General features: G+C 40.2%; 1 protein-coding gene across 3 annotated transcripts in view; it reads right to left on the bottom strand.

Moving 5' to 3' along the window:
* The window catches only part of LOC132336796 (protoheme IX farnesyltransferase, mitochondrial), a 92367-nt gene that overhangs the window by 26954 nt on the left and 51837 nt on the right, over nucleotides 1-13576 (bottom strand). For all 3 annotated transcript variants that reach the window (XM_059864667.1, XM_059864666.1, XM_059864668.1), the window contains one exon: nucleotides 3700-3770. In XM_059864667.1, the coding sequence (XP_059720650.1) occupies nucleotides 3700-3770 (71 nt within the window). The remainder of the gene's footprint in view (nucleotides 1-3699; nucleotides 3771-13576) is intronic.

Genomic DNA, 13576 nt, shown 5'->3' with positions numbered 1-13576 from the left:
AAGGAACAAAGTGCTGGGGTTTTGACTACATTAAGCCAGAATTTACAAACATGAACCTGAAATGTTTGACAGATATTGGAAGAAAAGACATCAGGAGAACATTTCCCCCAAGATGGGGAAAGGATCTTGGGCTTCAATCTTAAATATTGTTTGTAAAAACTCACTTTAACATCACCTTTGGAGAAAATTACTCATTGCTAGTCAATTAAAGAAAAGTGACAATGGCTGCAATCAATGTCCAAGAGGCCCATTCATATTAGACACAGAGATGGCAGGGTTAGCACACAATGGCTCGGCTCCCTCCAGCTCCTGCGGCTCTAGCCCCACAGCGAGGAGCTGACATGAGAGGATAAGACAACTCCATTAGGAGCCCATATCACTTCTCTGCAGTGTCCTCCACAAGCAGATGGAGCAGTTATTTAGCCAAATGCACCGTGACTCCAGCTTTATACATGAGCATGTGGGATGTTTCCTAATGTGAGGCAAGGCACAATGTATTCTGATTTATCAACTGCCCCGCATGCAATTAAAGATTCAGATAAATAATTTGGGGGTAAAGACCCATCGACTGAGCTGAAAAGCAGCAAGGCATGAGGGGTCAACTGTTTCTGCAGGATTTATATTTACCAAACAGAGCTGCATGCAAGGGAATGTCTGGGTGGAGCTGTGACAGAATGAAGCCTGGGCAGGAGTTAGCTGGAGAACCAGTGATTGCTTCATTTCAACTGAAACAAATTTAAATGTGGAGTTAATAAAACAACCCTCTTTATTGCCCTAAGAAACAAAATCTATATGCAGTTAGAGCCATATAATTTCCTCCTAACACACATTTTGATCTGAGGAGAATGTGCAGTATCACCATTTTTCTGTGCATTCTACAAAAGGCCTCTAATACTTTAGAACCATTTAATGAACATCCCATGCAGTGAATAGATAATTGAAATATAAGTACTGTCATCCATATCCCCTTTGGGAAAGAGACACAGTAAGTATTATATCATTGCATGAGACCATCCTTTGATGTGGGTCTTATTCTCATTAAACTATACTTTAGCCCCAAGGTTTCTCCCCCCAAACCTCTCTGTGACATGACCGTGACAGAAAAAAAAATTTAAAATACCCCGCTGTTCAAAAGGCAAGAAGTGCATTTTTACAAGCAATTGTGCATGTCAAAAATATAAAGCTGCCTTTTTAATTTCTTGTTTACCAAACACAGTCAATGACAGCTCCTGGAAAACACACGGTAGAAAAAAATGAAGGCAGAAGGGTGGTGGTGGGGAAGGAATGCATTTACTTGTTTTTAACTAATAAAGCCTGAATACAAGCAGGATAAGAAATTCTTGAAAAGGCTGCTGTGATGGTGTCTGCTTTGAATTGTGCCCTGTTTAAACAAGAGGAAAGCCTCCCACTGAAAAAAGAAACATTTTTATCATTCAAAAAGATCTCAGGGCAGTCCCTTTAAAATGAGGTATTTTCTAAACAAAGCATCAGAATGTTCCCCTGCAGGGAATAAGCATCTGATCTCTAAAAATTATTATTCTTGAAGAACTGTAGATTTATGGAGTTTTTGTTTTATTTGTTTTAAATTAAGTAGAATGAAACCTGTCTGAAATGACCACCCAAGGGAGCAGAGCCACCAGCTAAGCAGGGGCTGAGCTCTAAAGGGGACCCAAAGTTGTACCAAGACCCCTGGGGAGGTTTTAAATCTCTGGCTTAACCACAGCTAGCAAAACCCTTAACGCAGGTCTCAGCGTAAGCCTAGGACATTGATTTACCTTCACTTTACATCCATGCAGCTCCACTAACCTCAGTAGGAACGTTCTTGATTTACATTAACGTTAAGCAAAGAAACAAGCTAATTACCCTGAGTTATCCACAGTGATTACAGGAGAATTTTTTTTTAAAAATGCACACTTTTTTTCAGTGTGAACTGTTTTTGTTACACCTGTAATAGTAGGTATGCTACAGACATCAGAGTGGAAAACTCCACATTATATAGAAATAGTCTAGAGTCACAATGTGCTTAAATAAAATTTCACATGTTGCAGTTTTCTATTAGTTCACGAACATCCAACTTCCATATCTGCAATTGTGACTACAATTCACAAATATAAGCCACTGGTGAGAAAAAGGAGGAGCCCTTTTTGGTCTGATTCTTCAACAGTTTGGCTTACAGTTCAAACTGAGCCAAGTCAACACTCCACTCAGAAATATCAATAAGTAGAAGTGTTACTATCTCCATTAACTGCAGAAAACATCAACTGTGAACATGAGAAGTGGAAAGCTCACAGACAGAACACAGCTCCTTGTGCATTGCTAAGGGAAAAGGTTAATGGGATTCTTGGAACAAATATTCATCAAACAACACAAAGATTTATTTTTGTTGAAGCTTTCAAGCCATTAGCTGTGTTGTGCCACCTTCTGCCATTTTAATATACTTAAATCTCTTACATGTGTATAGAAAAGTAGCTTGAGTACAAATAATCTGCATAAGGAGAATAACAATAAATTCCACAGCATGTTAGTTTTATCATAGAATCCCAAGATAGTTTGGAATGGAAGGGACCATAAAGCTCATCTCTTTCCACCCCCCTGCCATGGGTAGGGACACCTTCCACTATCCCAGGGTGCTCTAAGCCCTGTCCAATCTGGCCCTGGACACTGCCAGGGTTGGGGCAGCCACAGATGCCCTCACTGCAGTGGTCCCTAAAACATCTTTTTAAGTAAAATTAACTTGGAAATCTGCAGTTAGCACCACCTTTGAAAACAAATCAGAACAAGTTTATTGAAGTGCTCTAACTATCTACCACAAAAGTGAATTTACCCCCAAGGTTCACTTGAGTATTTTGTCTCAATTTTCTTGTAGTTTCATCTATCATGTTTTTTTTCAGTCCTCCAAAGGTGATGGATAATAAATAACAGAAATAAATAGGACCAACTGTTCACAGAAGCCTAAGGGAAAACATAATTTTGTAATAAATACTCTTTGGCACAAATCATGGAAATGCAATACTAAAATTGTTTGTTGAATCATTTATGAATTGGGCCTTCAGTTTCAGTTTGCAAATATGTTAGAGGATTTTTCTTTACGTTCTTTTTCACTTTGCTTTTTTAGTTGCCAAACAGCCTTTGAGAAATTGAACTGATACATCATCCAGAAAAGAGAGGGAATGGAGGAGGACCTTTTTAAAGGAAATTCCTACGCTAATGAATGACTTTTTTTGGTGGGGGGAGGAATTTACTTGTAGATGATGATAAACTTCATGATAACAAATTTTTAAATCAATTTCCTAAGATGCCACAATGAGTTTTCAACCAGCTAAAGATGTAGAAGCAACACACATTTTTGTGTTTGTTCTTAGATGGGAAAATTTTAGGATTTATTATTACAAAACAAAAGTTCAGTGGAACATAACTGCATGCTGCCACACCATACACAGAGTCATCAGACATGAAGAAATATGTAATATGAGGGGAAATTCTACTGTATTGAGAAATGCAGTATTTTACAGCTGTGAGGGCCCAAACTGCTCACACGGAAGTTATAAACATGAAGAAATAGCAAGGAACAGAGAGGTGCATTTCTCTTAAATGTTTTGTCTCAAAGTGCTACTTTTTATCATCTGAAGAGGGAGAGAAACTTGGAAATAGATAAAAGATTTACTCCTCCTTAGCCAGAGCAGGTGTATATTGCCTTACCTGATCTGTCCTCGCACCAGTGGTCTGTTTTTAGTCCTGTTCATATTTGAGTCAAATGGAACCTCAAAGAACTGTAATTAAAAAAAAAGAAAGGAAGAATCAGAATGAAAGGATACTGAAAAACATGCCATGCATGGAATGTCCTGTCTGCATTTGCAGGTGCTTTAGTCTCTCCTTTTGAAGGTTCAAGGATACAACAAAAATGGTAAATGGGTTTTATGGAGCTCTCATTGATGCTTTTGGTATCCCCTTAGAAAGAAAATCACCCAGAGGACAAAAATATTTTGCACAAGACCCCAAAAGTCCATCATTTGAAGTACAGTTTGATTCCAAGTTCTTTTCTCAACAGGTCTGACACATCTTTTAGACATACACAATTACATTTGCATACACACATGGAAATCATGGAATCGTTATGGCTGGAGAAGATCTTTAGGATCATCCAGTCTAACCAGTACCACCACTGTGTTCACCATTAAACCACATTCTCAAATGTCACATCCACAGGTTTCCTGAACACTTCCAGGTATGGTGACTCCACCACCTTCCCTGGGCAGCCCCTCCCAATGCCTGACAAGCCTTTCAATGAAGACATTTTCCTTAATGCCCAACCGAAACCTTCCCCGGCACCAGTTGAGGCTGTTTCCTCTCACCCTATCCTTTGTTCCCTGAGAGCAGAGCCAAATCCTCACCTGGCTGCACCCTCCTGTCAGGGAGCTGTGCAGAGCCAGAAGGTCCCCCCCTGAGACTCATTTTCTCCAGAAAATGATATAGATTGCAGTTCTTTATTAATACAAATTGTCCTTGCAAATTGTTCTTTGAAGACCTTCTGTTCTTTAAAAGACAAATACTGAGGTTTTTCCAAGATCACCTACCTTGCCAGAACCTATAACCCACCCCAAAATCACTCAACTCTTGTAAAACGCTACTGGAACTGCTCTGAGCCTCCAGTTGGAGCAGGAGGAGTGAACACACCATACAGCGTTATTTAATGTCACAACCCAATCTGACTTTAAACATGGCCTATGGGAAAATTCATGCTGGATTGACAGGTCAGATCTTCTCAACTTCAACACTAACCTGGAAGTGTTGGATGTTTCACAAAGAACCTCTATAGGATACAGACTCAAGTTTCTTCGGATCAAGTAAAGCACCCCATTTGGATCTGAAACCAGTGATTGCTTCTGACAGCTCAGTGTTTTGCTAATGTTTTGTTTCATTGTTGTATTTCAGAGGCAATTACAGTACATGGAGGAAAAAAAGACATTTGACATCAGACTGGTAGAGCAATACAAGGGGAAAAAAAATTCTATAGGGCTAAAGTCTGTTCTCCAGAAAATATCTGGGCTACGATTACTTTTTTTTTTTAAGTCACAGGTTTTATTTCTACTTGCAAAGATGTGACTGCCTTGAGTTACTTCCAGTTTAAAATGGTGCAGGTGAAGATATTTTTGCTTATTTGACAGTATTTAGGCTTATACATACAGGTATCTGTGTGCAATGGAAAAAATCAAAATAGTGTACAAGTTTTAAACTCAATGTGTCTCAGACACAAAATGGCTAAAATGAAGAACAGTTGAACAGTCAAGACCTGAAAGAATTTAAACTTATGCAGTTGAGTTATCAATATAAGCTGATGATCCTATGCTTAGTGTATCAAATATTTCCATATATTTAATACAGCAATCAACCTCTGAACAGAGTATAAAATTTGAACAACAATCTCCTCTGCTGACTTAAGTAGTCAAAAAATGTCTGTTTCTATTGCATAAAGACACGGCTGCTCCTGAAATTAAGACTACTGCATGACTTCAGACTGAATTCTTTTGCTTTTTTAAATCTGACAATTTGAATAATCCGTTACTGTCAAGCGCATGTATACAGCATGGTGCTACACTTCCAATGGAACTAAATTTTAAAAAATCCTTTTACTTGCAATGCCCTAGATTCCTTCACTGAGCTAGCTGCTATTCCATGTCAGCAAGATGTCATTTATCAAACTTTCCCCATTTTGCTCCCAGATGTTCAGAAAAATTCTCTCTCCGTTTGAAATTATTTTCCCCTGATATTCTTGAAAAAATGAAAAAAGCCATGCATCTCAAATATCATTCCATAAGAATGAAAGAGTGAAGTCAAACATATTATCTCATGCCAGGCCAACAGAGTCCTGCCTGTTTCAGCAAACAGTAAATTCAGTAAGATGAAGCCTAGAAAAATAAATACTTTAGAAGCACTCAAGAGGCTTTTTCCCCAGGAAGTCTGAATGCATCAGTTCAGCTGGACATGGCAGAATATTATTTGCCCTCAGTATCTAGGAAACTGGCCACCAAAAGGGCAGACTGAGGGTTAAATCTACACCACCTAAAAAGCCCTGAGTGACAAAATGGGGCAACAGCTCTCAAGAATCTAACCTAAATTTTAATCAGTATGAATGAACATTTATTTAAAACATGATGAAGGCAAAAAAAAAAAAAAAATCAGGCTACCCAGTACTCTGTGGTTTATTTCTCTGGCAAGTTCATCATGCTTTTTGTGCAGATCTCATCTCATTAATACAGAGTAATTATATCTTAAGCATCTCACCATTCCTAGCATAGCTATCACATTACTGCTCAGAGCTGTTTACACCCATGGCCTTTCTGTCCTTCAGCTTCTTCACAGTGGTTTCCACTTTGTTTATATGTGAAATGTTAAAGAATGCTTAATCTCAAGCTACCTCTTGGAACCAGAAGTGCCTGCAAAGGGTGGCTGAGCACTCAGACCTTCCAGAGGGCTCACAGACTAATAGTTTTATTAAGACTATGCCAAGATTTCTGTAACAACACCTTGCAGCTGCGGATTACATGATGGTGGCAGTTTCAGGACTATTGATAGTGAAAGAGGACAGTGTGTCCAGGGCCTCTGCAGGCGACTTCTGCTCCTTCCATCAGTTCATAGAATCACAGACTGTCCTGAGTGGGAAGGGACCCACAACGAGTATCAAGTCCAACTGCTGCGTCTGCACAGACATCCCAAGAACCCTTCTCTGTGCCTGAGATTGTTGTCCTAACACTCCTTGAGCTATGGCTGCCTTGGGCTGTCATCACTCCCTGGGGAGCCTCCACGGCTGTTCAGTGCCTCAACACCCTCTGGGTGTTGAACACCAAGACCACCAATTTAGCTTCCCAAGACAGTGGCCTGACAATTTTCAGTTAATTAGGCCAGTGGAGCCCTGAGCACATGCTGCATTTGCCATCCATGGTCCTGCAAGAGAGATCACATCTACTGAATTACAACAGTTCAACACCTTTACTCCTGTTCACATGAAAACACCAACAAAGTGCACTAAGAGGACCAATATGCTGTAGAGTTTATCAAAGAGATCAGCCACACTTCAGCTAACAAACATCTTTCATAGACTACGTTGCATTTCAAGTGTATCAAGGACCAGCCTGGCTGCTGGCTCAGCTCTAATCAGTGACGTGGTGGAAACAGTGGCAGCTGAAACAGGCAACCAGTATGCCATGTACTGACATAACATTTACTCTAATGCTAAACACATATTTACAGCAGAACTGATAATCCCAGGAATCTAAAGATGAAATGGAACCCTGCCATTAGCAGACAATTTAATTCAAGGTAACTCTGAGGTCCTCCCACTGCAAAACCGCCCCTGAATCCAAGGAGGCTTCCCTGTGTTCTTTACCAACAGAATTACCCTCTGGATCTACATATTTCTCTTCAAAGACTCCCAGAAGGGCAGTTCAGGTAAATTTTCAGCACTAATGAGTGAAGCAGTCACCTCTTCCTGCTGGTCTCCAAAATCCCCCCTGATTTGTACCACATCGAGAGGTGGAGATGAGCTATAGGTGACGAGCAAAGCTCCTCCTCAGCTAAAAACTCTTGCTATGGATCCAAGCAAACAGATAAACACCACTTCAGCTGGATGCCCCACTAGAGCACTTCAATGAATATCTACAGCCAGAGGTGAAGCTGGGCTGTATAGGGCAAGCCTTGCAAATATTGATCTTGTTGAATTAGGTGTTTCTGCGGTTCTCCCAATTCCCCGGAGCTACAGAAAGCTCTGATTCTCTATGGCTTTCTTTGGTATTGCCCAAGAGCAAATAGTTAACCAGAAACACCACTGAAACACGCTGGAAACCAAAAAGGTACATGAACCAAGAAGGAGCAGGTGGACCAAAACTGTGCGGAAAGCACAGTGGCAGAGCAGATTGTGGATACCTGGGCAATAATCTGCAGTTTCCTGGGAAGGTGACTTCCAGAAAGTCATTCCTCGCAGCCGGCCATGCAGCCTCCAAATCATCAGGTTTCAGCCCCAGCCTTTCACATGAAGTCTGCTTTTCCCATGCAGCCAAAAGAAAGTAGCTTCAAGCAACACTGGAAACCCACCAGACCACGAAGCGCCAAGTACTTTCCTCTGAGACTGTTCCTCCTCTCTGTGTTACCTAATTATTTCTATTGCTCAAGTTTTCAGTGATTTATCTTACATTGTCATAAAGTAATACATAATTACATAAAAGGAGAAGAAAAACATAACATATAATTCACGGTGAATAAGATCAAAGTCAAGATTATTTTAGGTTGCCTTCTGGTTTCTTTTCAATCACTTTTATATGAAAACGACAAAGAATAATTAAAGCATATTACAAAAGTCTTTTTACTCAATTGTACACAGATGTGACTAAAAACAAAGTGGAGGGGAGGATTTTCAAAAGCACTCGTGCTGATCTAACACGATTCTCACTGAAGTCAATGGCAGTTTGACTTCAATGAGAGCAGAGACAGACCAACACTGAGTGATTCTGAAAATCCCACACTAATTGTACAAACAAGGGAAGGCTTTGGAGACTGCTGTCTTGGAGATTGTATATTTGAGAACCATAAAGGGCACACAGCACCTGTTTGTCTTCAAGATATGAAAATAAAGCAAGGCAAATATTTTAAGGATTAGAAATAGCTTTTTTTTCTTTTCTTTTTCTTTTTTTTAAGGCTGTATCTGAAAACCCTCTGGCAGTGAAGTTCCCAGTCTTACTATAGATCTGCTCTGATATTTTCCATCTCAAAGAGGATTCTAATTAAAAACGAGATCAATGCAAGCCTGAACAATCTTACTCACAGAGGAGGGCAGCTAAACCCCAGACTGTCATGTCCCACAAAACTGGAAAGGTCTGCCACATAAAGGATCTGACACAGTTTCTTTTTTCTTTTCCCACACAAAATACACATTCCTATTATTAGCAGCATTTAAAAGCCCGTTGCTCTGTCCAGGGAAACAGAAGGAAATTGCTAAGAAAATGTTGGTACTTGTGACTTGAGAGGTTTTTCAGCATGGAGACGGCAGACTCACTGGTATACACCTGTCTGACCCATTGGACTAACGACCTGTCCTGCCAGCTCTGCTTTTGAGTGCTCAAGAGGTGATGCTGTTATTCTCTTGACCACTCACAAGTGTGGCTTTCCAAGGATTCCCAGAGACACTGTATCCAGATTTGGGCATTTTAGGCTTTACATGGCATTTAGTATTTCAGTATCCTTAACTGGCAACAGCAGCTGGAGCTGCTGGCATGCCTGGCACAGTGCTCCATGTTTGTTTTCAGCTCAACCATAGCCTTTTAGTGGCTCTGACCAACAAAACAAGTGGTCACTGAGTTCTTGCAGCTTGGGCCTCTTCCTCAGCACTTTGGCCAAACAACATCCTTTGCTGAGACCACAACTGCCATTACAAGGAGCTTGAAAAGCTCGCAGCTGTGATAATGTGGAGTGTCACAGCAACATGCTCCTAACGCTGCTGCATCTGTGGGGCTTGTCACAGTGATGAGGGGTTGGGACAGAGGAGAGGATGATGGACACATCCTGAAATGCACTGCTGGTAACTAGGGAAGCCCAGTGGGACAAACCACGGGCTCTGCAGGCGTGGATGTGCTTGCAGCACTCACTTGAGGAAGAGCAGTGAGGATAGAAGGAAAGACCCCGGGCCTGCTGTGTCCAAGCCTACTGCAAGGAGCTAAAAATTAACAGCAATTACATTAGATAACATGGCATTTGTACCAAAATTCTTTATCTACTTTACTCCACATAAAAAAATTTTCTTGTCTTCATCTTTGAATCAAGTTTTCTAGTACCAATGCATGAAAAACTAGCTCATTTAACCTAACGTTTTCAATGCACCTGATGCCCAAAGCTTGAAATAGGAGAAAAGACATTAATCTCCTGGTTTAGTAAATGAGAAGCAGGTCAGGTGACCACCGATGAGCCTGGCCCTTCTCATTAAAATCATATTTTGCTAGGAAGATAGTGTAACAAAAATGAAATATTAAAAATAAAAGCAGGCCCTTATAAGCTGGTCCATCTTGAAAACTGCTGACTTTGCGAGCCACTTAACTAGTGTATACCCAAGGCCTCATGGAGGCCACAGCTTCAGGGGAAACGAAAGCTGGATACCACAGACAGGCTCCACCTCATGTGATCCACATTGGAGAAATAACCTCCATGGGAAGGAATACTGCTTTCTGGCCAGCTGCTAAAGCCTAATAATATTATACATTTACCACCACCAAGTCCTTTTTATTTAGCACACAATTAATGCATCCACAAACAAAGCTCCTTTCTCCAAGCCTTTCTTGAGCCCCTCTTCCAGGAGGACACTTGCCCATCAATGCTTTTTTCCTTCTTGATCAAAGGAGGCAATTTCCAAGGGCAGGACACGCTGCACTGAATATCTTTCCATCATTTCGGATTTTGTTGCTGTCAGGCTCTCCCTTTTCAACTTAAAATGAAAACTGCTAAAAAATGGGTTTCAACATTTATCTGCGTTATGCTGCCCTGGAATAAAAAGGAAAACTTCACCTCCCCACAAACACTTCCACAACCGAGCTCTGATCACCCCACATCTGTTCCCTACCCCTGCAAGTTTTTAATGAAGAATTATCATCACTAAATAGATGTCAGAAGAAAGTGACATCTGTAATGTGCTTTCTTCAGGAACTATTTTATTACTATGTACTTTAGGAACCATTATTAGGGGCAACCATTAGTAGGAACCATTATTTGGTAAGGCAAACCACCTTTATGCCTTACCAAAATATCCCCTCAATCACTTTGCAAAGACTTTTTCTTCAAGAGATTCTTTTGCATTAAATCATATTTGTCACAATGTCTGCATGCCATGAGTGCAACGTATAATTTAAAAAACAAACAAAACTTCAAATAACAATCTCTTTGTTGAAGATAGTATTGCACAAGGTCAGTATCTGGTTTAAGTTACTATATGTCCTAAAATACACCAGGCCAGGTCCTCTGGACACAGTGCAGCTGCTTTGAGCAACACTGCAGATAAAATCTGACACTGAAGATGGCTTAGACAAATTCCTGTGGTGGAATAAAGTTGTTACTGAGGAGCTCTTGGGGAAGTATTTCTGCTGCTCAATGCAGTGCTTAAGTCAAGCAGGAGATCCCGAGTCAACCAGGAGACACAAATCTCCTCCAGAGGAGTGAGAACAGAAGCAGGAGCTGTGAAGACTTTATTTCTGCTAGTAACTACAGCAGGATCCTGCGCTCCTGGATTTAGGCAGGGCAGATGTAGGAGCAGACCACTCAAGAGCCCTCCAGACCATCAGTATCAGCTGCTTTCAGGCCCCTGTGACTACTAGAGAGCTATCAAATCAAGCAGCCACACTGTGCTCTGCTCTTGCCCAGGAGATTAGAGCAGGGAAGTAGGAAGGTGAGATTTAAATCACTTCCACACATCTCCTGGCTCCAACCCATGTGTCCCAGATCCAGGTCATTTTAAGCAGCTTTTTAAAAATTGTCACTGAAATGATGAGAATACTAATCCATCACAATGTGCTTCCTGCCAGGAACCTGAATATTAATCCATAAACTTCTTTCTTATATGACACGGAGATGTGTCAGTTTAAACTGCTCATGGCTGACACATCCTATTAGTGAGGCTTTTCTTCTTACAAGACAGACAAAAGTAGCATTGTACATACAGCAGCAGGCTTGTCTGCTTTTGGAGAGGCAGAGGTTATTTCAGTAGATGTAAACATATAAACTGCTTGTACAAAATATCTTTTCATTTCAGAAATAAATTAGTTTTTATACTTGAAGTTCCTGGCATTGGTGAAAGAGAATTTGCTTTGGCCTGGCCATATTTAGCAAAATGAAAATCTACAGCTCCTTCTGGCCAAAATATTAAAAAACTCAAAGCCCCAAACCCCACAATGGATGAAATGAAGGAATGCTGCTACAGAATCAGTAAAAAAGTTTAAATGTGAAAAAGGGTGTGAAGTAGCATAGGCTTTACTGACGCGCCTGAGCAATGCAGCATGCCAACATTGTCCAAATGTCACAGAGCTGACCTGCTCCACTTACCCACAGCTCAAACCTACTAATAAAATAATTCCTCAGTAATTACTACTTTTAAATATTAGGAGATGATATCAAGGAGAACTTCAAGTCATATTTTTATACACAGCACACTTAAGGAACCGATCAAGACTATAGGAGAGAGTTTACAAAAAAATTTAAACCAAACTTTCTCCTGTTGCTCTAAGTCTGATCTGCTCTCTGATCTAAAAAGAGAGCAAAGGAACTCTGAGGGGCATTTCAGGATTTACACTGCACTGGCAGAACAGCCTCATTGCTTCCCTCCACTGTGTGCTCCCAGAGCCAAAAGGAGACCAGTTTCTAATACACTGAAGAGTTTTATTGTTTAGGGGAGAATATCACAGGCACATTGATGAGTGCAATGTTGTAACTTCATTTGTATGACAATGGTTCCATTTAGTTTTAAATCTTGGCAATAAAGCAAATTAAAGGAAATCACTCTCTTCCATCTGTATAGAACTTACCGGAAAGCTATCAATATATTAATAAGGTATTTTTTCTCTTATAATTTCACAAATATTTGATGTGGCAGACCACATGCGTTGTATTTTCAAAGCATTTTCTCTCCTCCTAAGGCTATCACAACTCTGCAGATTATAAGACACAGGAGACATCTAAAGATCCTGGTCAAGCCTAAGGATTTTACCTATCATAGGTTAGTTTTGGTAAGGTATTTTTCTTCATTAAAACATGATTTTATGCAGAATGTGTAGAACTGCCAAATAAAGTAACACTGCAATAACAATACAATAACAAATATCCAAGGTGTAGCTAATCACTTAGCACCAGCTTTAAAATCCAGTAACCATCTTCTTTCCTAAAAGCAAAATGCACCAACTGGGACCATGAACTGAGGATGACCATCACTATGCTCTTCTGCTGAGGGCTGGATGACAAACCTGTACACTGAGAAGTCAGATTAAAAAAGACATCTCAAATCCATAATTAGGTCTCACCTTTTCTTCCCCCCTCATTAAGAATGAAAGTAAGCAAGAGTCTCACAATGATCCACTGGAAAGCACAAACACCCAAACCTGTTGCAGGGTCATCACACCATCCATCTTTCTAAAGCTGTCGAGAAATGTTTGTCATTCCAGTACTGCTTGCATCTCTCAAATGCTAAGATAACACACCCATCAATCTGAAAAGAGGAATTGAAAAATAAATAGTTCTGAGTCATGTTACTAAGAGGGATTCCACAAACTATTAATTTTAGCTTGGAAACCAATTAAGAAACCAAAATCAAATTACCTCCCCTCTTTTTAAGGTATAATGGCCTATTCACTTGCATAAATTTATTTATTTTGTGCCACTGATCCTTTCAAAAGCCTTACAAGTTTAAACATCATTAATTTTAATCTGACTTCTGGCAACAGGAAGATTTTTGCCAAAAGGCATTCAAAGATATGGACAAAACAGGATAACTCTCTCTATCTTAGAAGGCCATTCTTAAAATAGAAGCAAAATAAGAAACATAATGACATATAAG

Source organism: Haemorhous mexicanus, chromosome 20 (genome assembly GCF_027477595.1).
Source record: "Haemorhous mexicanus isolate bHaeMex1 chromosome 20, bHaeMex1.pri, whole genome shotgun sequence".
Classification (NCBI taxonomy): Eukaryota; Metazoa; Chordata; class Aves; order Passeriformes; family Fringillidae; genus Haemorhous; species Haemorhous mexicanus.
Note: the sequence above shows the minus strand (reverse complement) of the source record. Positions and strands in the feature narration are given on the sequence as shown.